Consider the following 22,886-nt stretch of genomic DNA (forward strand, 5'->3'; position numbering starts at 1 on the left):
CCATGGTTTCCTGTGTCCTTCAATGAAGACTTTGAGGAAGAGATTTTACGATGAGTACCCAAAAACTTCTTTTTGTTGATGATTTTTCTGTAGATCACTGATGAGTTGCATTCGCTGGACATCACCTTTATTATCTGCTGTTTTGTAAAATTATTGAATTTTCCCACACAACAGGCTTCCTCATGTCTTTCTTGTGAAGCTACTTCAGAGGACCAGATTCCACAGCTTAATGCCGCTCGTCTGCCTGTGTACCTAAATCTGGCACTTGCATATCTAAAGCTGGAACGTCCCGCTAAGACTCTGAAATGGGGAGAGAAGGCTGTAGCAATAGACAATAAAAATGTAAAAGCTCTGTTTCGCTGTGGACAGGTATGTATTTGTGGAGAAAACATTGGTGATCTGGTTGGTAATTTAAAGATTCTACAAATTGATCATAAATAATTCTCATTAATGTCTGCTGTACAAATTGCTGAATTTGCTCTCCCTAAGGCCTTATTCAGACGTCCTTTTTTGGCCCGCAGTGTTCTATCCATGTTTTAAAACGGGTGGGGAACCTCAGGCCTCAGGGCCATTTACGGCCCTTGATGACCTTTTATCGGACCCCCGGGCAGATTCTCAGGGTCCACATTCTTGGGCAGGGTGGTGTATTTTGATTGCCACCAGATCATTAATTTCTTCTTGCTCTGTTAGCACACACACAGTGTTCACTACTGAACATTGAAGGGCATGCAATGAAAGATTACGTCCTGACACCAGTGCCACAGTCAGGATGTACTTTGTGGGTGGAGTTTGTACGGCCCCCGAAGGATGGTATAAATATCCAAATGGTCCTTGGTAGAAAAAAAGACTCCCCACCCGTGTTTTAAAAGATAGAACACGTCCTTATGTCTGGGCATGTCATCATGTTTGTCTCCTTGGGAAGACTGTCCTATTTGCAGGTCAAAATCTTCGATTCAAGTCAATAAGTTCATTAAGGAGAAAAAAAACATGCACTCAGATGCCATCAAAGGGTATGTGCCCACCACGCAAACCTGTCGAATTTCTGAAGCAGAAGACTATATAAAAAAAAATGTTGGCGGTGCTTTCCTGAAGCATCTTTTCTGTTTTTGCTGCATTTTTATGTTTTTTAACTTGTATGTATAAAATAAAATAGTTGAGTGACTACCAAGCAGAAGCCTCCAGAACAATGGTCAAATCTCTGCTTTTATCCACTTTGTGTCTTTACAAATGTGAAGTAGTTAAACGAAGCTCAAAAGACTGAACAGATGCACAGCAAGTAGTTTTTACATTGGAGTGCTTATGTTCATTCTGTTCCACATTTATTTAGCATTATTTTCAGAAGGTTTACAGAGGGTACAAGCATGAAGAGACATTATACCCTCAGCGTCTTCCAGTGCTGTTTTTTTGCTTTGTTGTTTTGGGTTTTTTAACTATTTTATTGGGTAGAAGAAGCTTAAAAATATTTTTTGCATACTGGAAAAACGAATACCATACTAATGTGTAAAAATGGACACAGAAACCAAAAATGGCTGAAAATGTGGGCATGCTAACTGTAAAATATGTCCCTATAGCCACAGAAAAAGCTAGTAGCCACATCTAATGCATACATCAAATAGATGACGAACTGCAATTCCACATGCGTAATGTACATTCTCAAGTGCGGGAGGTGCAGCCAGCAATACATGGGCTTCAAAACCCGCAAACTATGAAAGAGTGTAAAAAAAAAAAAAACCCCCAAAAAAACCCATCATCATCAGGGGTTGCAAATCCTGCTGGCAGGAATCTATCAGGTTTTCCCAGCTTTTTTTTTCTATAATATGGAGATCTGCTGGGACTAAAATCAGTTGCTTTGAAAGTGTTAAAAACATAAAAATAAAAAAGCCTAATAGATGGTGATAGGAGAAAGTTGCTTTTGAGCAGGCAGGTGTTCTGGACATTAACACTTGATGTGCAACACCCAAAGGGGCTCAATTTAAAAATTTAAAGAATGATTTGGCGTATTCATACTAATCTATGCTCTTTTATATCCCTCAGCAGCGTTTCGGTTTCAGTCACGGGAGTGGCGCTGGCATGGGTTCAGTCACCGCTCTGTGCCTAGAGAGCGATGGCTGTAACCGCGCCCCGACACTGACTGACATCAGCTCATTTGGGCCATTAGGATCCGTCAGTGCAGGGGATGCTGCTACAGCAGCCGCTCTCTATACACAGAGTGGTGACTGAACCAGATCCTCCACTGTGACTGAAACTGGAATGCTACTGGGAGGAATAAAGTTCATTTCCTCCTTGCAGCAGAGGACCAAGTGCGGGCACCAGGCAGGTTTAGAATCTGCAGATTACCCCAATATCTGCAGCATAATAGTGTTTTTCTTGTGATCATTGGTCTCAGGCAATGAATGGCAGTCCACCCTGTATGACTGTCTATACCATGATGGCTCTGAATCCTCAGGGAGGAGCAACCACAGTAATCCAGAGTACAGCGAGAGCCGGGATGTAAGTGGATAAAGTACAAGACAAAACTGTAAATCAATCTGATCTGCTTAAAGAGGACCTGTTACAATGGTCAAAAGTGTCCAATGTTTACTTTGACTTTGCTGTTGTGTTTTTATTTTTTTTGTTTCACATCTCTGTTTTCAGAGATATAGGCCTTTTTACTTTGTGCTAATTTTTGTGGTCTTTACATGTGGATGTGGCTCACAGGGTAATAATGCAGAGCAGCCTAAAGACAGGCTCCAAAGACTCCTGTGAGCTCCGACTCCTTGTGAAGACCATAAAAATGAGCACTAATTATAAAAACTCATATCTCTGGAACTGCATGGTGGATTTTAAAAAGAACAATACACAACGAATACGCAGGAGCACTGGGAATCTAAAAAGAGCAAAAACTTGACCCGGTGACAGGTAATCTTTAACCCCTTCAGGACATTAGACATATCTATTAGTGATGAGTGAGTGTACTCGTTGCTCAGGTTTTCCCGAGCACGCTCGGGTGATCTCCGAGTATTTGTTAGTGTTCGGAGATTTAGTTTTCATCGCTTCAGCAGCATGATTTGCGGCTACTAGACAGCTTGATTACATGTGAGGATTCCCTAGCAACCAGGCAACCCCCACATGTACTCAGCCTGGGTAGTAGCTGTAAATCATTCAGCTGCCCTGATGAAAACTAAATCTCCGAGCACTAACAAATACTCGGAGGTCACCCGAGCGTGCGCGGGAAAACCCGAGCAACGAGTATACTCGCTCATCACTAATATCTATACGTCATTCAAGGGAAGGAGTGCCCGACCAATGAAGTCTGTATACGTCATGACGTTCATAGGACCACCATGACTAAACGCACGGTGATCGCATGAAGATGCCTTCTGTGTCTGATGGCAGGGTACCTGGACTCGTCTCCACAAAGCGAGGGGAAGGGTTGCACCCCCAAACCTCCCTATGCAACTATGATCGCTTTGATTGGCTGTTAAATTCACAGCGATTTCAGTGTTTCATGCCTGAAACACTAAGGTCCAGCCTATAATCGGTGCTGTATCATCACTGGATCTTAGGCTGATGGTAATGGCAGCATCACCAGCCCCAGCATTGAATGGTGCGATGGACACCAATTGCGCCAAGCAGTGTGCAGAGACACGGTCTGACCTCACAGTGACCGCGCTGCTCTGCCTCATTCCAGCATGGAGACATTGCAGGGTGGTCGCTGTGCTGTTCTGTCGTGGATCTGTTGTGCCTTGTGGTGTCACAGACTTTTTCAAGCCTATGACAACACTTCTGTTTCTGTTATTGAAAGAATAAATAAGTTCCTGATCCTTTCCTGACTTGTTCCTGTCCCCTGATTTTTCCTAGTCCACCCCAAACCCCTTTTTCCCCTCTCCCTAGCCCCCCTCCCCACGCCACTGTACCACCGAGAGCTGATCAGTACTTAATCACTCGAATTTTGGCAGTTTTATTCTTGAACGTGCGTCCTGCAGCTGACAAGCATTGGTACCCATGCTCGCTTTTTCCCAGGACATTTTTTTTTCCCTGTCCATTTCTTCTCCCCTCATTTCTTCTGCACCAACTTCTTGCGTGCTTCCTGCAGCTGTTGAGCGCTGGTCACTGACGCACATCACTGATCAGCATTCGGTTGTTTGGGGGGGTTTTAGTGTGGAAAAAGAATTGAATAAAAAATCATTTAGATTAGTTGATAGGACTAGATTAGGGACGGTAAAAATATACCATAGTAATCTGTGTCTACTACAGTATTTTTTTACTGAAAAAAGTCCGGGTTACTGTCAGATAGTAAAGCATAAAAAAAATATTTTAGATTAGGGACAGTAAAAATAGACTGTAATAATCTGAGTCTACTAAAGTATTTTTTTAATGAATTTAGTCAAGATTAGTGTCAGACAGTAATGTGTGAAAAAAAAAATGAATTCGTTGATAAATCTTTTAAGGACGTCCGTCTTGTAATTGTAGTTTCAGATTTTTAGTGGAAAATTCTTGTAATTATACTACAGATTTTTTTTCTACTGCATAGAACTACGATTAGCATAATTTAGTTGTTGGCGCTCAGTAATTTGTTTTTACTGTTGTCCTTTTAGTAACTTTTTTTATTATTTCAAATTTTTGTATTCTTTTTATTTTTTTCTAGATTTTATTCTTTTTTTTTTCTATTTTTTTCCTTTCTTCTTTTCTGAATTTAATTAAAAATAAAATGTTACACCAAACACTCACACACTTTCCTTGCCTACGAGGGAAAATATGCTACCTTCCTTATTTTTTTTTTTCCTCAAGTGATACCGAACCGCCACGCAGATGCCCCTGGATAGAAAATGACCCACCGCCCACCGTTGGTGTCCTCTTATAGACCTCATCTCCCGAAAATTGAGCCACATATTTCTGATTTTGTGGTCAGGAATCTAATTTGACACCACAAGCCTCACAGAAATTTACTTTTCTCTAGTCACCTTCCACAACAGCAGCATCAGAGGTTGTCTCCCCACCCTAAAGGGGGACAGGAAACACAAATAGGTTAAATACCCCTCCCCTTCCTGCAACCACCAGTGTTTTTCCTGTCTCTTATGGGGCATGAAGAGGTTCTCTGATGGTGCTGCCATGGCCAGCGATCTGGAGCACCCTAAGCTTACCTACTCAATGCACGGGCAGCCGAGGTCGGGGGCACCGCTCTCCTCCTCTGTGGGCTGCTTCCATCTCCATGCGACTCGGGACCCCTCCTGTTCCTCCTCGGAGGGTAAAGCAGGGCGGTGATGTGCGGCCAGGGTCCTCTTTTAGCTCCCCGGCGTCTTCCTCTCCACATGCCGGCTGGTTCCGGAGTCAGCTCGTACCGAAAGTAACGTTAATTCGAACTTCCGGTTCACTTCCTGGTGCGTTCCAGGTGGAATGCACGCGCTCCTGGCGTGTCCCGGGTGTACTCCGGAGCTACTCCCATGATTGGGGCGTTCCTTTCGGGGTTCGCTCCCCCTGAGGACCTGGGGGAGGAGGAGCACAAACACCAAACGCTGGGACCTCCATTGTATAAATCCTGGTCGGGGGATGCCTCCAGGTAAGGCCCATTGTCTGTGTCCATCTGTGACTGTTGACGGACTGACCATGGACAGCGACAAAATCCTCCCTTTCTGCCTCTGCAGAGCTCCTACTGTAAGTAGTGGATGAAGGTCCCTTGCTATCTGGGTTATGGCCTTATGGACCCTGCTCCTAAGAGGGAGTGCCCAGCCGCAAGTGTGGTGTATGTGCTACCAGGCTTCCCTCAGCATATAAGAAGCTTTGCCAGCCCTGCACTAATGATGTGTTGCATGCCGAACAGCCCTCCCTGTTGGACAGCATCAAATCCCTCATCAAGCAAGAGGTTCAACCCTCTATGTCCGCCTTTCCCAGGCCCCAGTACCACAACCCCCTCCTTCTAAAAAAAAAAAAAGGAAGATGGCAACTGTGGTATCTGATTCAGACTCGGGTGAAGTCCGTACCTCTGGTTCTATTTGGGAGAATGAGGTTTCCACTTCCACCCCCAAGTCCGATAATAAAAAATATTATTTTTCCTCCAAAGATATGGAGGAATTGATTAGTATGGTGAGAAGCACCATGGGAGACGAGATGTTTGGGGGGTTGAAACCTTAAAAAAATCACGTTTTTCCCATACACAATAACATCCAAAGCCTTATCCTTCTGGAATGGGCTCCCTGAGAAAGGGCTTTGCGTCCCGTCAGATTTAAAAAATCGTTTTCCCCTAGGTGGGAAATTCCCAAAGTGGATGATCAGGTGTCCAGAGTGGCTGAGAAGACGGCTCTTCCTTTCGAGGACTCGTCTCAGCTCAAAGATCCCATTGATCGTAAAATTGAGAGCTTGCTAAGAAATCCTCGGACACCTCCAGTAATCTGCTAAAGAGAAACGTGGCTTCCACCTGTGTCGCCAGATCTCTATTTCCAGGACGTCCCTCCTGACAGCACCACCAGGAGGTTGTCCTTCTTATCCTTGATAGGGACAGGAAACACAGAAGAGGTTAAATAGCCCCTCCCCACCTCCACCCCTCAGTGTTTTTCCTGTCCCTATCAGGGACAGACGCAGAGGAGCGATGGCACGGCTTACCGTGCTGAAGATCCACGTAACCGGTCGAGCAGGGCTCCCGGAGCAGTCTCATCCCTCTCCCGAGGGCTCTGAGCAGGCGGTGCAGGGCGCCGCATAATTGCGCTGATACCGCTGGAGGTCCCTCAGCGCCGGTCGAGCTGTGCTCCCGACTTCGGTGCATCCCTCTTCAGAGGGCTCTGCACCTTTTTGCTGCACCCGGATACCGGCGGTGATTCTCCCAACCCACGCCGGAGAGCGCGCTGGGTTGGGCCTGCGGGGGGCGTGCCGCGTCATCAGAGCGCGCCGCGTCGTCAGGGGTGCCGCGTCATCGGGACGCCGCGTCATCAGAGCGCGCCGCGTCTCTGGCGTGCCGCGTCACCGAGGCGACGCACTGGCGTGTGTGCCGCGTCTCTGGGGCGCGCCGCTGCAGCGACGCTGTAACCACCAATGGGAACTTCCGGTGGCGTTCCCGGGCAGCTCGGGGGACGCCGGAAGCAGGCGTCAGGCTGTATTATAACAGCTGAAGAAAAGAATCCCCGCCCAGCAGCAGTGGGCGTCAGAGACCCGCAGTAATCACCGGCAGCTGAGCTCGGAAGGAGGACGAATCAGATGTTTTGAAGACAGGTGAGAGCCCTATTTAATCAGAAACATCTGACTGCACACTGTTCCTAGAGAAATGGAGAGTGCAGATCGTCAGGAAACCCTGTCCTCAGAGCTCGCCCCCGATCATGATAAGGGGATGTCCAACCGCCCAGCATCAGGCCAAAAGCGCAGGACAAAATGCCCTCTATGCTCCAGCAGGCTACCAGAGGGGCATAGCAAGAAAGTATGTGATAAATGCATGGCAGGACTTCTTAAAGGAGAACAGACTTCCCTCCTGGATAGTATTAAAACTATGATCAGGGAAGAAGTACAGTCCACAGTATCAGCGCTGTTGCCAGTCGATTCTCCCCGCCCTAAGAGACCTAGGTGGGAGCAGGATCTTAGTTCAGAAGAAGGGGAGCTTTCAGCCTACTCCGTATCCGATTCCATGGAGGGAGAACGCTCTTCAAATATCCTCACAGAGGAAAAGAAGAGATATCTATTTTCTTCTGAACACACTGAGACACTACTACAGGCCGTCAGAGATACCATGAGAGTAGAGGAGGCCACAGAACCCCTTACAGTCCAAGACGAAATGTTTGGGGGGCTCAGAGCTCGTAGAAGCAGAGTGTTTCCCGTAAATCGTCATATTCAAGAAATGATCTTAGAAGAATGGGGCGATGTAGGGAAAAAACTGATAGTCCCAAGAGATTTCAAATATCGCCTGCCCTTTGATCCAGAGGAGACCAAAATCTGGGAATCTGTTCCTAAAGTGGATATACCCGTAGCCAAGGTCTCAAAAAAGACCGCCATCCCTTTTGAGGATTCCTCGGGTCTCAAGGATCCTATGGACAAAAGATCTGAAGATCTCCTCAAAAAGGCCTGGGAGGCCTCGGCTGCTGTCATGAAAACCAATATTGCGGCCACCTCAGTTGCCAGATCAATGTCCCTGTGGGTAGAGAAACTTGAGACCCAGATTAATAATAAAATGCCTAGAGACGAGATTCTAAAATCTTTACCACTGCTAAAGATGGCAACAGACTTTATGGCCGATGCCTCGGCAGAGTCAGTGCGGTTTGCTGCAAGGAACAATGCTTTATCCAATGCAGCGAGAAGAGCTCTGTGGCTCAGATCATGGTCCGGCGATACACAGTCAAAGAACAAACTGTGTTCAATACCCTTTTCTGGCCTTCACGTTTTTGGTCCAGTACTGGACGAGTTGCTTGAAAAAGCAGCGGATAAGAAAAAGGGTTTCCCAGAAGAAAAACCAAAAAACACGCCGCCCTTTCGTAGGTCTCGTTTCCATCCCAGACAGGACTATAGAGGAAAAGGGAAAGGTGGAAGATGGAGCTACCCGAAAGGTGGTAGAGGCAGAGGTACCTTTCAAGACCAAAAATCAAGATCTAATAAACAATGACGCCAATCTAGTGGGGGGAAGGCTTCAGTACTTCCTACAAGGTTGGCAAAACATCTCTCAGAACCCATGGATCCTAAGTTTGATAGAACGAGGATACAAAATAGAGTTCAGCCAAACACCTCCCAAAAGATTTTGCCTAACTCAGACCCAGTCTTTATCGACTCAGCAAAGACTTCTGAAGGATATTCAGGAACTTATCCAGATAAAAGCCATCATTCCGGTACCCCATGCCCAAAGGTTCAGAGGACACTACTCGAGTCTATTCTCCATAAAAAAACCAAACGGAGAATTCCGTACGATTATAAACCTAAAACCTCTGAATCGGTCAGTTACTTACAAACGATTCAAAATGGAATCTCTCAAATCTGCAATACCTCTAATCCGGGAAGGTTCAGTAATGAGCACATTAGACCTAAAAAGTGCCTATTATCAGGTTCCCATCTCCGCCTCACACCAACAGTATCTCAGATTCGCCATAAAAGACCAGGGCCAAATCCTGCACTATCAGTTCACATGTCTACCTTTCGGCATCTCGTCTGCTCCCAGAGTATTCACCAAACTCATGGCAGAAGTGATGGCGTTCTTGAGAGAGAAAGGGATACTTACCGTCCCTTATCTAGACGACATCCTGCTCATAGCGGACTCTCCACAACAGATGGAAGAGAACTTATCAACAACTATTTCACTCCTGGAAAAGCTAGGATGGCTAATAAATTTCAAAAAGTCAAGCCTCAAACCCGAAACAAGGAAATCATTTCTTGGGGTAATCCTAGACTCAGTTCAGGAACATACGTACCTCCCACTTCACAAGCAGGAGTCATTCAAAAAAGAAATCCAAAAATTACAAAAGCAAAAGCAAACATCCATAAGGAAAGCCATGCGAGTATTGGGCTTAATGACCTCTTGTATTTCCAGCGTCCAGTGGAGCCAGTATCACTCAAGACCCCTGCAGCAAGAGATCCTCTCGCTTTGGGACGGCAGGGACGTAACCCTGGACAACAAAATACGATTATCCCTGGATACAAAAGGTTCACTGTCATGGTGGACCATAACAGGAAATCTCGGGAAAGGAAGACCCTGGAGAACATCTCCGTCGGTAAATATCACTACAGATGCAAGTCACAGCGGCTGGGGAGCACACATAGAAGGGAATTACTCCCAGGGGACTTGGCCCGTATCAGTACAAACCAGGTCTTCAAATTACAGAGAACTAAGGGCAGTCTGGGAGGCCTTAAACGCATTCCAGGGAAGGTTAAAAGACCAACATATCCGTGTCTTTTCAGACAACTCGACTACAGTAGCCTTTCTACTTCACCAGGGAGGTCCAAAGCATCGTCACTTACAGGACCTATCGAACACAATATTCTCTTGGGCAGAGCAGACCGTCAGATCAATAACGGCGATACACCTGAAAGGAACCAAAAACCAGGTAGCCGACTTCCTAAGCAGGCAGAGACTATGTCCTACAGAATGGTCCTTAAACGACCAGATCTTCCTCCAGATAACCCAACGGTGGGGCTTCCCGGAAGTAGATCTATTTGCCTCAGGGAAGAACGCAAAGACAAAAAGATTTTTCTCACTAAACCCAGGAGACAGACCATCGGGAATAGATGCGCTAGCTCAGAACTGGGACATGAAGTTGGCTTATGCTTTTCCTCCATTGGCCCTAATACCGAGAGTATTGAGGAAGATTCAGGAGAGCCAGACATCAGTTATCTTGATAGCCCCATACTGGCCCAAAAGGAGCTGGTTTCCTCTTCTAAAGAGCATGTCCTGGGAGGATCCAATCCATCTACCAGCGGTACCAGACCTTCTGTCTCAAGGGCCCCTAGTCCATCAAAACCCGGGCCTTCTACAGTTAGCGGCATGGATCCTGAAAAAGAGATCCTAAGATCAAAAGGCCTCTCAGAACCAGTCATTGCTACTATTCAAAACAGTAGGAAACCGGTAACTGCCGCAATATACAGGAAGATATGGAAAAAGTTTTGTTCTCAGAGTACAGTTCCTGTATCGGTCTCTCATGGTCCAGATATTCCAAAAATCTTAGACTTCCTCCAGTCAGGTTTCGATAAGGGACTAAGGCCTAGTACACTGAAGGTACAGATCTCGGCCCTCAGTTCCTTCTATGACTTCCAACTAGCCTCCCATCCTTGGATAGTGAGGTTCGTCAAGGCCATTCAGAGACTTAGGCCTACAATTCGCAGTTCAGTGCCTCCCTGGGACCTAAACTTAGTGCTAAATGAACTTTGTAAAGCACCTTATGAGCCATTAGGTCAGGCAGACCTGAAAGCCGTAACACTTAAAGCCCTTTTTCTAGTGGCAATAACGTCAGCACGTCGCGTTGGTGAGATCCAATCTTTCTCTATTAAACATCCATACTTAAAAGTCCAGGATGACTGTATCATCCTTAAACTAAATCCCGGGTTCCTTCCTAAAGTGGTTACAGACTTCCACAGAAGTCAAGAGATTGTTCTACCTACATTCTGCCAGAACTTCAGTAATGACAAAGAGCGATTTCTCCACGCTCTAGACGTAAAAAGAACAATTCTACACTACTTGGAGATTACAGATAGCTGGAGAATTGACTCTAACCTCTTCATCCAGATGACCGGGAAAAACAAGGGGAAAAAAAGCATCCAAAGCTACTCTAGCAAGATGGATTAAATCTACCATCACGGCAGCCTATATCTCGGCAGGAAGAACTCCTCCAGAAAGTCTCAAGGCACATTCGTTGAGAGCAATCTCAGCCTCATGGGCAGAAAGCGCTGGGGCTTCTATGGACCAAATATGCAGAGCTGCAACATGGTCGAGGTCAAATACCTTTTGTAGACATTATAAGTTAGATGTAACTGTGAATCAACAGACTACATTTGGGAGGAAAGTCCTCCAGGCTGTAATCCCGCCCTAAAAAATAAAGGAGTTATTTGGTATTTCTCCTGGTGGTGCTGTCAGGAGGGACGTCCTGGAAAGTAGGAATTAGTCCTACCGGTAAGTATGTTTCCAGGAGTCCATCATGACAGCACCCCTTATATACCCTCCCTTGAGTTCCCCTCTGATATGTGATGTAAACATGGGAAGAAGGGAATTTCAATAAAATAGAGTTGCATCCATCCTGGTGTGGTACTTGGAAAATCACTGAGGGGTGGAGGTGGGGAGGGGCTATTTAACCTCTTCTGTGTTTCCTGTCCCTATCAAGGATAAGAAGGACAACCTCCTGGTGGTGCTGTCATGATGGACTCCTGGAAACATACTTACCGGTAGGACTAATTCCTACTTTCGCTGGCTCCGTACATTAGAAGACCACATTACTCAGGGAATTTCTAGGGAAGAGATACTTGACTCTTTCCCTCCTTCAGAAAGCCGATGATTCTGCGGAATCTGTACGTGTAGCAGCGAAATCAGCAGTCCTCTCCAACTCCGCTAGGAGAGAGCTCTGTGCCTGAAGTCATGGAGTGGCGATGTAACCTCTAAGGCTAAGCTCTGCCATTCCCTTTCAGGGACACTATGTTTTCAGCCCAGCTCTCGGTGAGATTTTAGGAAAAGCTACGGACAAAAAGAATTCGCTCCCTGAGCAGAAAAACCCTAAAAATGTTTTTTCACCACTCCCGAGATCTGTCTTCGCAGAGGGAATATAAAGGGAAAGGCAAATCGGGCAGTTGGAGCTTTCCAAAGGGTGGTAAGGGCAAAAATATCCTTGTCCCCCACCACCAGCAAACTCCTGACAAACAATGACTGCTCTCCTGTCGGGGGTCGACTCTCGGGCTTCCTCCCTCAGTGGCAATCCATCTCCACGAACCAGTGGGTCCTCCGTGTCATTCAGGATGGGTTGAAACTAGAGTTCGAGAGTTTTTTTTTTTTCCCCCTCAATGCCTGGGAATTTCCTCACTACAGAGTCTACACCTTCAAGACTCCTTACTGTTAGATATTCAAGGTAGTCAAGAAACCCTCAGGGAAGCACAGAGTCATCATCAATCTGAAATCCCTGAATCAAGTGATCGCATACAGACGATTCAAGATGGTGTCGATCAAATCAGCAATCTCACTCATTGGACAGAATTGGGTAATGGCTACAATAGATCTGAAGGATGCCTATTACCATGTGCCAATCCACCCAGATCACCGAAGTTGCTCAGATTTGCAGTTTCCCATGGTCATCAGGTCAGCCATTACCAGTACAATGTCCTCCCGTTTGGCATTTCATCAGCACCGCGGGTATTTACCAAGATTAAGGCAGAAGCAGTAATCTTCATTTGTCATCAGGGGATTTGCATCATTCCGTATCTAGATGACTTTCTCGTCGTCGCACTATCCCTTGCCTAAATTTAGATGTGGCAAAAAACTTGGAGATCCTGGAATCCCTGGGCTGGATCCCAAATTTGGAGAAGTCGGATCTTCATCCTTCATCAAGGAAGAAATTCCTGGGAATTCTCTTGGATTCAGGAAAAAAGCATCCTTCTTGCCCAAAGATCGTCAACTCGATCTTTTTCAGAGGATCTCCAAGTTCAGAGACCAGGGGGTTCCTACCCTGAGGGACTCGATGTCTATCCTAGGATCACTGTCATATACAACAACAGTCGCACTCAAGAAAGAGGTTTTCAGATTTTTAGTTTAGCTGAAAAACGTGATTTTCTTTATTGCAAACACCATAATAAAGGTATCACCGCAGTGTTTCAAGGTAGGTAACGTTTCGACCCACAAGGTCTTCCTCAAACCTTACTTATAGTTGTAGAGACAGAGCGAAGGGCACAGATCCCTGGAGGGGTGTAGGAGTCCCGTTAGGGGCTATAGCAGCGAAAGCACCACCGCAGACACCAGTGCTTTCGCTGCTATAGCCCCTAACGGGACTCCTACACCCCTCCAGGGATCTGTGCCCTTCGCTCTGTCTCTACAACTATAAGTAAGGTTTGAGGAAGACCTTGTGGGTCGAAACGTTACCTACCTTGAAACACTGCGGTGATACCTTTATTATGGTGTTTGCAATAAAGAAAATCACGTTTTTCAGCTAAACTAAAAATCTGAAAACCTCTTTCTTGAGTGTGACTGTTGTTGTATATGACTATATTCTGGAGTGTCCCTCCATGTTCAGTCTGCACCACCAGTATTGAGAGTGCACGTCTTGTTCTTTAACATTATATCCTAGGATCACTGACATCATGCATTCAGGCAGTTTCCTTGGCTCAAGCCCATACACGAGTCCTCCAGACTCATGTTCTGCTGTCTTGGAAAAGGCATCAAAATTCTTTGACCAGGAGAGTTCCCCTTCCCGGTCATGTGAAGTCTTCTCTTTCATGGTGGCTAAACTACCGGAACCCCCAGCCGGGAGTCAGCTGGGATCAGCTTTCCCTGAAGATACTCGCTTCAGACCCCAGTCAGAGAGGCTGGGGCGCTGTGGTAGAGAAAACCCACTTCCAGGTCCCAGAAATCATGACCCAGTTCCTCAAACCTCAAGAGGACTGACAGCAGTAGAGGAGGCATTGAAAGCCGCATTTGCCCTTGTACAAGGTCATCATGTACGTGTCTATTTCGACAATATGACCACAGTGGCCTACCTCCGACACCAGGGAGGCACGAAAAACGCCAGCTGGAAATCAATCGCTGCAAGAATTGCACATCACAGCAGTCCATCTAAAAGGGTCCACCAGTGTCCAGGCGGACTTCCTCACCAGAAAGGATGTCCATATGGGGGAGTGGTTCCGGGACCAAGCAGTCTTTCTATCCCTTGTGTCAAGATAGTGTCATGATCCAGTTCTGAGTTTATGTTCAGCTGTCTTGTCTCTGGACTGGTCATGTGGGAGTTAATCCCCTCTGCCTCACTTTCAAACTGGCTGAGCTATTTAAGTCCTCTGCAGCCTATGGGCCAGTGTCAGCTATAGTTCATGCTGCACGGCTTGAGCACCTGACCTGTTCACTTGTACTAGTGTTCCTTTTTTGCCTCTGACTGCCTGTACCCGTTTATGACTTGTTCTGACCTCTGGCTTGTATCCCGACTTCGTCTTACGACTCACGTTTTGGTTACCACGTTCCCAGTAGGCTCTGACTTCTTGCTTGTCCCTGACCATTCTTCTGACTTCCCCTGTGTACTGCGCTTATCTCTCTGTGTATGACCTTGGCTTGTCTGACTTCTCTTTCATTACCTGTGACACCTGTGTTGTTGTTCAGTATTGCTGCGCTGTGTGTACAACCTCTTTTCCTTAACCAGCACCCCCTGGTGGAGGTTGCACTATACTGCACTGCAGCAGCACATTACAGATAGATCCACATCTGGAATTCCCTATTTGCCAGTGGCCAGAACGCGAAGGTGAGAATGTTCTTTTCCCTCAGTCCCGCAGATAGAGCACGAGGATTAGACGCCTCTTCTCACCCTTGGAGGTTCAACCTGGCCTGTGCCTTCCCACCGATCCCGATTCTATCAAGGACCCCACAGAAGATATGGTCAGATAAGGTAACCACGATTCTGACTGCTCCCATGTGGCCGGGAAGAAGTTGGTACAGCCCTTTAATGGACATGGCCCAGGAAGGTTCGCTACTTCTATCCCAGGGAGTTGACCTCCTTCACCAGGGCCCCCTGTTACACCCGGACCTTCACAGGTTGAATCTTGCGGCCTGGCTACTGAAGCCAGAATCCTAAAAGCTAAAGGGCTTTCAGATAAAGTGATTCCAACTCTCCAGAATAGTAGGAAGCCAGTAACCAACGCCATTTATGGCAAGGTTTGGAAGAAATTCTCGTCCTGGTGTTCTCCAAATGTTCCTGATCCCTTTCATCCTTACATTGCGCAGATTCTGGATTTTCTTCAAAAGGGGCTGAATCTAGGTCTTACACCTAGTACCCTGAAAGTACAGGTGTCAGCTCTTAGCTCTTTCTTTGACCAGAACTTGGCTAGTCAACGCTGGATTAAGTGTATCATCACCTCAGCGGCTAGAATCCGACCTAGGCTTTGTAGCCGAATTCCCCCCTGGGATTTAAATTTGGTGCTTAACAGTTTAACCAAAGATCCATCGTGTTTAAAAAACCTTACCCTTAGAACCTTAGAACTGTCTTTCTCATAAGCAGTTACTACCGCTTGACATGTAAGGGATCTGCAGGCCCTATCAATACAGGAGCCCTACTTAACAGATACTGCAGATAGCATTATTCTCCGATTAGATCCCCCTTTATGCCTAAAGTAGTCTTGGACTTTCATAGAGGTCAGGATATTGTGCTACCCTCATTCTGCCCAGATCCTTCTAATATGAAGTAAGAAACCTTTCACACCCTTGATGTTCGCAGAGTGGTTCTCTACTACCTCCAACAAAGAGCTGGAGGATTGACCAAAACGTATTCATTCAGCCCTCAGGACGAAATAAGGACAAGAAGGTGGCTAAGAATACGATCGCCAATTGGATCAAACAAGCTATCTGCCTGGCATACTCATCAGAGAGTCTATCTCCTGCATCACTGAAGGCTCATTCTACACGTTCAGTATCGGCATCGTGGGCAGAGAGGGGACACATCTATAGAGCAGATATGCAGAGCCGCCACCTGGTCTTCTGTTCATACGTTTACCAGACACTACAGACTAAGTTTTAATAGGGATTTAACATTCGGCAGACGAGTTCTGCAGGCTGTAGTCCCTCCCTAAGATATTAGTTGTTGGTATTACTCCGATGCTGCTGTCGTGGAAGGTGGCTAGAGAAAATAGAATTAGTCTTACTGGTAATTCGGTTTCTAGGAACCTTCCACGACAGCACTAATTTCCCTCCCTATCTGATTTTCTTATTGGATGATTCCTGCACTTTCGTGGTAACTACTCATGCTAGTGTGTCCAGAAAAAACGCTGGTGGTTGCAGGAAGGGGAGGGGTATTTAACCTCTTTGTGTTTCCTGTCCCCCATTAGGGCGGGGAGACAACCTCCAATGCAGCTGTCGAGGAAGGTTCCTAGATATCGAATTACTGGTAAGACTAATTCTATTTTTCTCTGATAATTTTGTAGACCTCATGGTGTCCCAGACAGATTTGTACGCCTAACAATTTTTATCGCAAAATCCCATTAGATTATTTGCCAACTGGACCCCTGTAGACTCCATAGAAATGATGACGTTTTTAGGCCTTGTTCTTCACATAGAGATAGTGAAGAGGCCAGAAAATCTGCAATATTAGAGTGTTAATGTTTTATACAATACTCCACTGTTCTACATGTGTATGCCCGGATACGCTTTGAGGCCATCCACAAATTTTTGCATTACAATGATAATGCACGGTGTCCTCCCCAAGAAGACCCCCAACTTTCATCGACATTGAGCACTTTAGCAACAAGTTTGCTGAGGTATACGTTCCCCAAAAGTACATCTGCTTAGATGAGTATCTGATACATTTCAAGGGGAGGCCCAAATTCCGGCAATACCTGCCCAGTAAGAGGGCCTGGTATGGAATTATATTCTACAAGCTGTTAAAAGTACCTCAGGGTACATACTGGTTTAGAGTTTATGATGGAAAGGACACCCAGATTCCCCCTCCCCCCCCCCGGATGCCTCAAAGTCCTGGGAGTGAGTGGGAAAATTGTGTTAGATTTGGTGCACCCACTGCTCGATCAAGGTTATCACCTCGACGTAGATAACTTTTATACCGGCATCTTACTGTTCAAGTCTCTCTCTGCTAGAGATACCGCAGCTTGCTGTACTGTGCGCAAATATCAAAGAGGACGCCAATTTTGCAACTGCTCAGAAAGGGTGAGAACAGCCCAACGTAGCGACAACATGCTGGTGGTCAAGTACAAAGAGAAGAGCGATGTCCTTTTCTTGACCACTATACATGGTCATAGCAACACCACCACCGCTGTACAAGGTACCACTACACAGGTCCTCAAACTGTGTCCTAGGGTACAACAAGAACATGAGGGGATTTGATCTCTTTGATCAAGTCCTCCAGCCCCATGAAAAAAGTTAAGGTGTGGTTGACAAAGCTGGCCGTGCACATCTAACAGATGGCATTGTATAATGCTTTTATGCTATCACGATGTGCAGGCCAGACAAGGAACCTTCTTTCAGTTCCAAGAGGTAGTGATCAAGGCCCCAATATTTAGAAATCAGGAAGGAGCGGCCCCAGTATTTCCAGAACTAAAGGTGCACAAGTTGTACAAGAGCAACATTTCCCCGGTGAGGTCCCTCAAACTGAAAAGAGACGAAGGTCATAAAAAAGGTGCAGTGTGTTTCAAAAGAGGGATACAAAAGGACACCATTTATCAGTGTGACACCTGCCCCAACAAACCTGGCCTGTGTATGAAAGACTATTTCCTGGTCTACCATTCATCCAAGGACTACTAAATTTATTTTGAACTTGCTCAACTCACATATGCCAACCTGATGCACGCTACACTACTTATGTTTGCCAACCTGATGCACTCTATACTAACATATGGCAACCTGGTGCACTTTGCACTACTCATTTATGTCAACCTGATGCACTCTTCACAACTTACGTATGCCAACCTGATGCACTCAACACAACTCACGTATGCCAAGCTGATGCACTCTACACAGCTCACATATGCCACCACATTATAAAATTCATGTGCCAGGAAAACACTAAATCAATTCCATTATAAAGTCATTGGTGGGGTGTGAAGCACCTGGGGGGGTTCAAGGTGCTCACCACACATCTAGATACATTCCTTGAGGGGTCTAGTTTCCAAAATGGGGTCACTTGAAAGGGGTTTTCACTCTTTAGGCAGATCGGCTTTCTAAACGTGACATGGCGTCCGCTCTCGATACCAGCTAATTTTGAGTTCAAAAAGTCAAATGGCGCTCCTTCCAAGCCCTGCCAAACAGTAATTTTTACCCTACATATGGGATATCAGCGTACTCGAGAAAAATTGCACAGCATATTTTGTTTGGTTTTTTTTCTTGTTGCCATTGTGAAAATAAAAAAATGGAGTCTAAAGTAAAATTTTTGTGGCAAAAAAAGTTATTTTTTTCCTTCCACGCAGCCTCAGTTTCTGTGAAGCCCCTGAATTGTTAATAAACTTCTTGAATCTTTTGTTCTGAACACCTTGAGGGGTTCAGTTTTTATAATGGTGTCAATTATTTAGGGTATTTTCTGCCATATAGGCCCCCCAAAGTCACTTCAAAGGTGATGTGGTCCTTTAAAAAAAAAAAAAAAAAAAAAAGGTTTTGTAAATTTTGTTGGAAAAATATTAGAAATCGCTTGTCAACCTTTAACCCTTCTAACTTTCTGACAAAAAAAAAAGTTTAAAAAATGATGCTGATGTAAAATAGACATGTGAGGGATGTGATTTATTAACTATTTTGTGTGATATATTTCTCTGGTTTAAGGGCATAAAAGTTTGAAAATTTCTCCAAATTTCCGACATTTTAAGAAATAAACGGATGTTTTATTGACCAAATTTTACTGCTATAGTGAAGTACGATGTGTCACAAACAAAACTCTTTGAAATAGGGGGATCCGTTGAAGTGTTCCACAGTTATTACCACATAAAGTGACACTGGTCAGTATTGTAAAATTTGGCATGTTCATGAAGGTGAAAACAGGCTCAGGGTGAAAGGGTTAACTGCACTTGCTGTCCACCATGGTGTCAATAGATTTACAGATTCCCTTTAATGGGAATATACCGTCTCGGTTGTTTATACCATAAATGTCTGTTATATGTCTGATTTGCCTCTTTCTATAAACAGAAGATCGATATGATCAGAGAAAGCTTTGGCCCGCAGCGCCCAATGCTCCTCTTAGTTGCTCAGCCCTGTTCCTCCAAAACCAGCTTCTCCACCATGACAGAAGATCAGCTCTCCACCCTCCTGTCAAGATCACACCTCACCACTTGCATGCTTGACCCACTCCCGTCTCACCTCATCCTTAACTTCGCCACAGTCTTCATCCCAACTCTAACACACCTCTTCAACCTCTCACTTACACATGGTGTCTTTCCCTCATCCTTCAAACATGCCTCGATCACACCCATCCTCAAAAAGCCCCCCCCTCGACCCATCCTCTGTGTCTAGCTATCGCCCGATATCTCTTCTCCCTTATGCCTCAAAACTACTGGGACAGCATGTCCATCTTGAACTGTCCTCCACCTCTCCTCCTGCTTCCCTTTTGACCAGTTACAATCTGGCTTCCGATCTCATCACTCAACTGAAACTGCCTTAACTATAAAGTCACCAACGACCTACTAACCACCAAAAGCAAACGACACTACTCTGTCCTCCTTCTCCTGGATCTGTCTTCTGCTTTTGACACTGTGGACCATTTCCTCCTGCTACAGATTCTCTCATCTTTTGGCATCACAGATTTAGCCCTATCCTGGATCTCATCATATTTAATAGACCGAACATTCAGTGTCTCCGTCTCCCACACCACCTTTTCACCTCGCCCCCTGTCTGTGTTCCTCAGGGCTCAGTTCTAGGACCCCTACTCTTCGCCATCTACACCTTCGGCCTGGAACAGCTCATAGAATCCCACGGTTTGCAGTATCCTCTCTACGCCGATGACACGCAGATCTACCTATCTGGACCTGACCTCACCTCCTTACTGACCAAAATCCCACAATGTCTGTCTATTTCAGCCTTCTTTTCTGCTCGCTTTCTAAAACTGAACATGGACAAGACAGAATTCAACTTCTTTCTCCTATCTCACTCTACCCCTCCACCAGACCTATCCATCAATGGCTGCTCACTTTCCCTAGTCCTGCATGCTCGGTGCCTCGGGGTGATCCTCAACTCTGCCCTCTCTTTGAAGCCACATATCCAAGCCCTTGCCTCCTCCTGCCGCCTCAAACTCAAAAATATTTCCCGGATCCGCGCATTCCTTGACCATGAAACCACAAAAACACTAGTGCATGCCCTTATCTCCCACCTCGACTACTGCAGCCTCCTACTCTCCCTCTCCCCTCTAGCACTCTGCTGCCCGACTAATCCACCTGTCTCCTCGCTATTCCCCAGCCTCTCCCCTCTGCCAAGCCTTTCACTGGCTTCCTATTGTCGTGAGGCTCCAGTTCAAAACCCTAACTATGATATACAAAGCCATTCACAACCTGTCTCCTCCATACATCTGCGACATGGTCTCCTGGTACTTGCCTACACGCAACCTTTGATCCTCTCAAGATCTCCTCCTCTACTCCCCTCTCATCTCTTCTTCCCACAACCGCATACAAGACTTGTCCCGTGCTTCCCCCATACTCTGGAACTCTCTACCCCCACACATCAGACTCTCGCCTGCCTTGGAAACCTTGACCGACCTCTTCCGACAAGCCTTCAGCCTGCAGTGATCCTCTGTCTACTGAACCGCCGCACAACCAGCTCTACTCTCTCCTAGTGTATCCTCACACATCTCCTGTAGACTGTGAGCCCTCGCATGCAGGGTCCTCTCGCCTCCTTTACTTGTGTGTGCCTTATTTTTGGCTCATGTTTATTGTACTTGTCTATATTTGCTTCTTTTGACATGTAAAGCGCCAAGGAATAAATGGCGCTATAAAAATGTCTAATAATAATATATACAGGTACAAACACTAGGACCCACATCGATCTCATAAAAAATGAAGACGTAGAGAGCAAGTGAAAGTCATGCACGGGCACCTCTCTGTTCCTAATAACATGCATAATAGTGAAACACCGCATGTATCAGATGCTTATGACATAACATGTCAGCCCCTGCCTCCTCCTCGGAGTGCTGCTCTTATCGGAACAACTTCCTGCAGCAACTTATCCCCAGAGTTAGTGATACAAGGGTGCTGAGCCTTTCACTGCAATCATCTGTACTCCAAATGAGTATACTCTGATATCAATGCAGCTCATGGCATGCAAATAGACTGGAAAAAAGCAGGGTGCAGAAGGCATTTAGCATGCAAATTTGTTTATTTTTTTTTTACAGGAATGAAAGCACATCGTCTAACGTGATTCGCAAAGTCATAACTTTCTATGCTGAACAATATTTTATTAGTGATGAGCGAGTATACTCGTTACTCGAGATTTCCTGAGCATGCTCGGGTGATCTCTGAATATATCAGTGTGCTCGGAGATTTAGTTTCTGTCACCGTAGCTGCATGATTTGGGGCTGCTAGGCAGCTTGAATACGTGTGGGGATTGCCTGTTTGTTACGAAATCCCCACATGTATTCAGGCTGTCTAGCAGCCGCAAATAATGCAGCTACGGCGACAGAAACTAAATCTCCGAGCACTAACAAATACTCAGAGGACACCCTAGAATGCTCAGGAAATCTCGAGTAACGAGCATACTCGCTCATCACTATTTGTTATACAACGAAAACAAATTAGTTTCTGTTTAAAGGGCCTTCAACATATAAAAACATTTAGCTGCTCTTTAAAATGGGAAGTTCCAACAACAGAAGTGACTTTTCTTGCTGCAGTTACACGACTCTGTTCTGTATGTTTCGATGACCTGAGGATAAATGTTTAGTTCTCGTCCTCTCTTAGGCTTGTCTTGAGTTGAGAGAGTATGAGAAGGCACGGACCTTCCTTCTGAGGGCTCAAAAGTTGGAACCGTTTAATCAGGAAATCAACAGTGAGCTGAAGAGGTGGTCAAGGTATTAATTATTTTAGAATATAAGGAATTTATATGCCGAGATTGAATTTTATCAAGGCTTCCCATGGCTTTGAAATGCAAATAGAGCAAGATTTGAGCTTGATTTTGAATAGCAGCCGATAAGATCCAATAAGAGACCAGGAAACTTCAAGGAAGAATATTATATACTGTAAGATCTGCAGACAAAGACCCTAAGTAGCGGAGTTATCAAATGTGTACCGGGCCTCCATGGCCCATCACCACCTATGTACATAACAATTTTCTGGGGGAGGGGTAAAGACGACAAGCCTGATGGGTGATATTTATCTTCTATTTTACAGTTATTACAAGGAGTACATGGATCAGCAGAGGCAGATGTGTGTCCGTATGTTTGTTCCTCAGTCCTCCACAACCATTAATGGAGAGAGCCATTGATTTCTCTGCTCCTCTTTTCCTGCTCGTTGGCGGTCTGAATGACAAGGTGTTTAGTGAATCTTTATTTGTTCTTGTATAACACAGTATTACTGATTGTTTGTCTTGTTTATGTATGCAATATAGTTCTATGCTTTATGAGAATAATAAAGCTTGCTGTTCTTGTTGAACAGTGTTTTGTTTCTTGTTTTGAAGTTCTTATCTTTTTTTTGGAAGAACCAACTAAACATTGGAGGTTGAGGAATTATTCAAAATCTTGTTGTTTTTTTTGTGGTAGTTACACTGTGCTATTGTGTCTGACTAAAAATATGCCAAAGTTGCATGTTGTAGATTTCCTGATTTTCGAGAAGTGAGACTTAGCAGGGACCCAGACTTACAAATGCATTTA

General features: G+C 45.5%; 1 protein-coding gene across 1 annotated transcript in view; it reads left to right on the forward strand.

Moving 5' to 3' along the window:
- Positions 1-22,668, forward strand: part of FKBP6 (FKBP prolyl isomerase family member 6 (inactive)) — a 44,674-nt gene extending 22,006 nt beyond the window's left edge. The window contains exons 6-8 of the mRNA XM_077299451.1: positions 175-369; positions 21,979-22,088; positions 22,408-22,668. Coding sequence (XP_077155566.1) covers positions 175-369; positions 21,979-22,088; positions 22,408-22,501 — 399 coding nt within the window. The 3' untranslated portion in view covers positions 22,502-22,668. The remainder of the gene's footprint in view (positions 1-174; positions 370-21,978; positions 22,089-22,407) is intronic.
- Positions 22,669-22,886: the final 218 nt, after the last annotated feature.

Source organism: Ranitomeya variabilis, chromosome 3 (genome assembly GCF_051348905.1).
Source record: "Ranitomeya variabilis isolate aRanVar5 chromosome 3, aRanVar5.hap1, whole genome shotgun sequence".
Classification (NCBI taxonomy): domain Eukaryota; kingdom Metazoa; phylum Chordata; class Amphibia; order Anura; family Dendrobatidae; genus Ranitomeya; species Ranitomeya variabilis.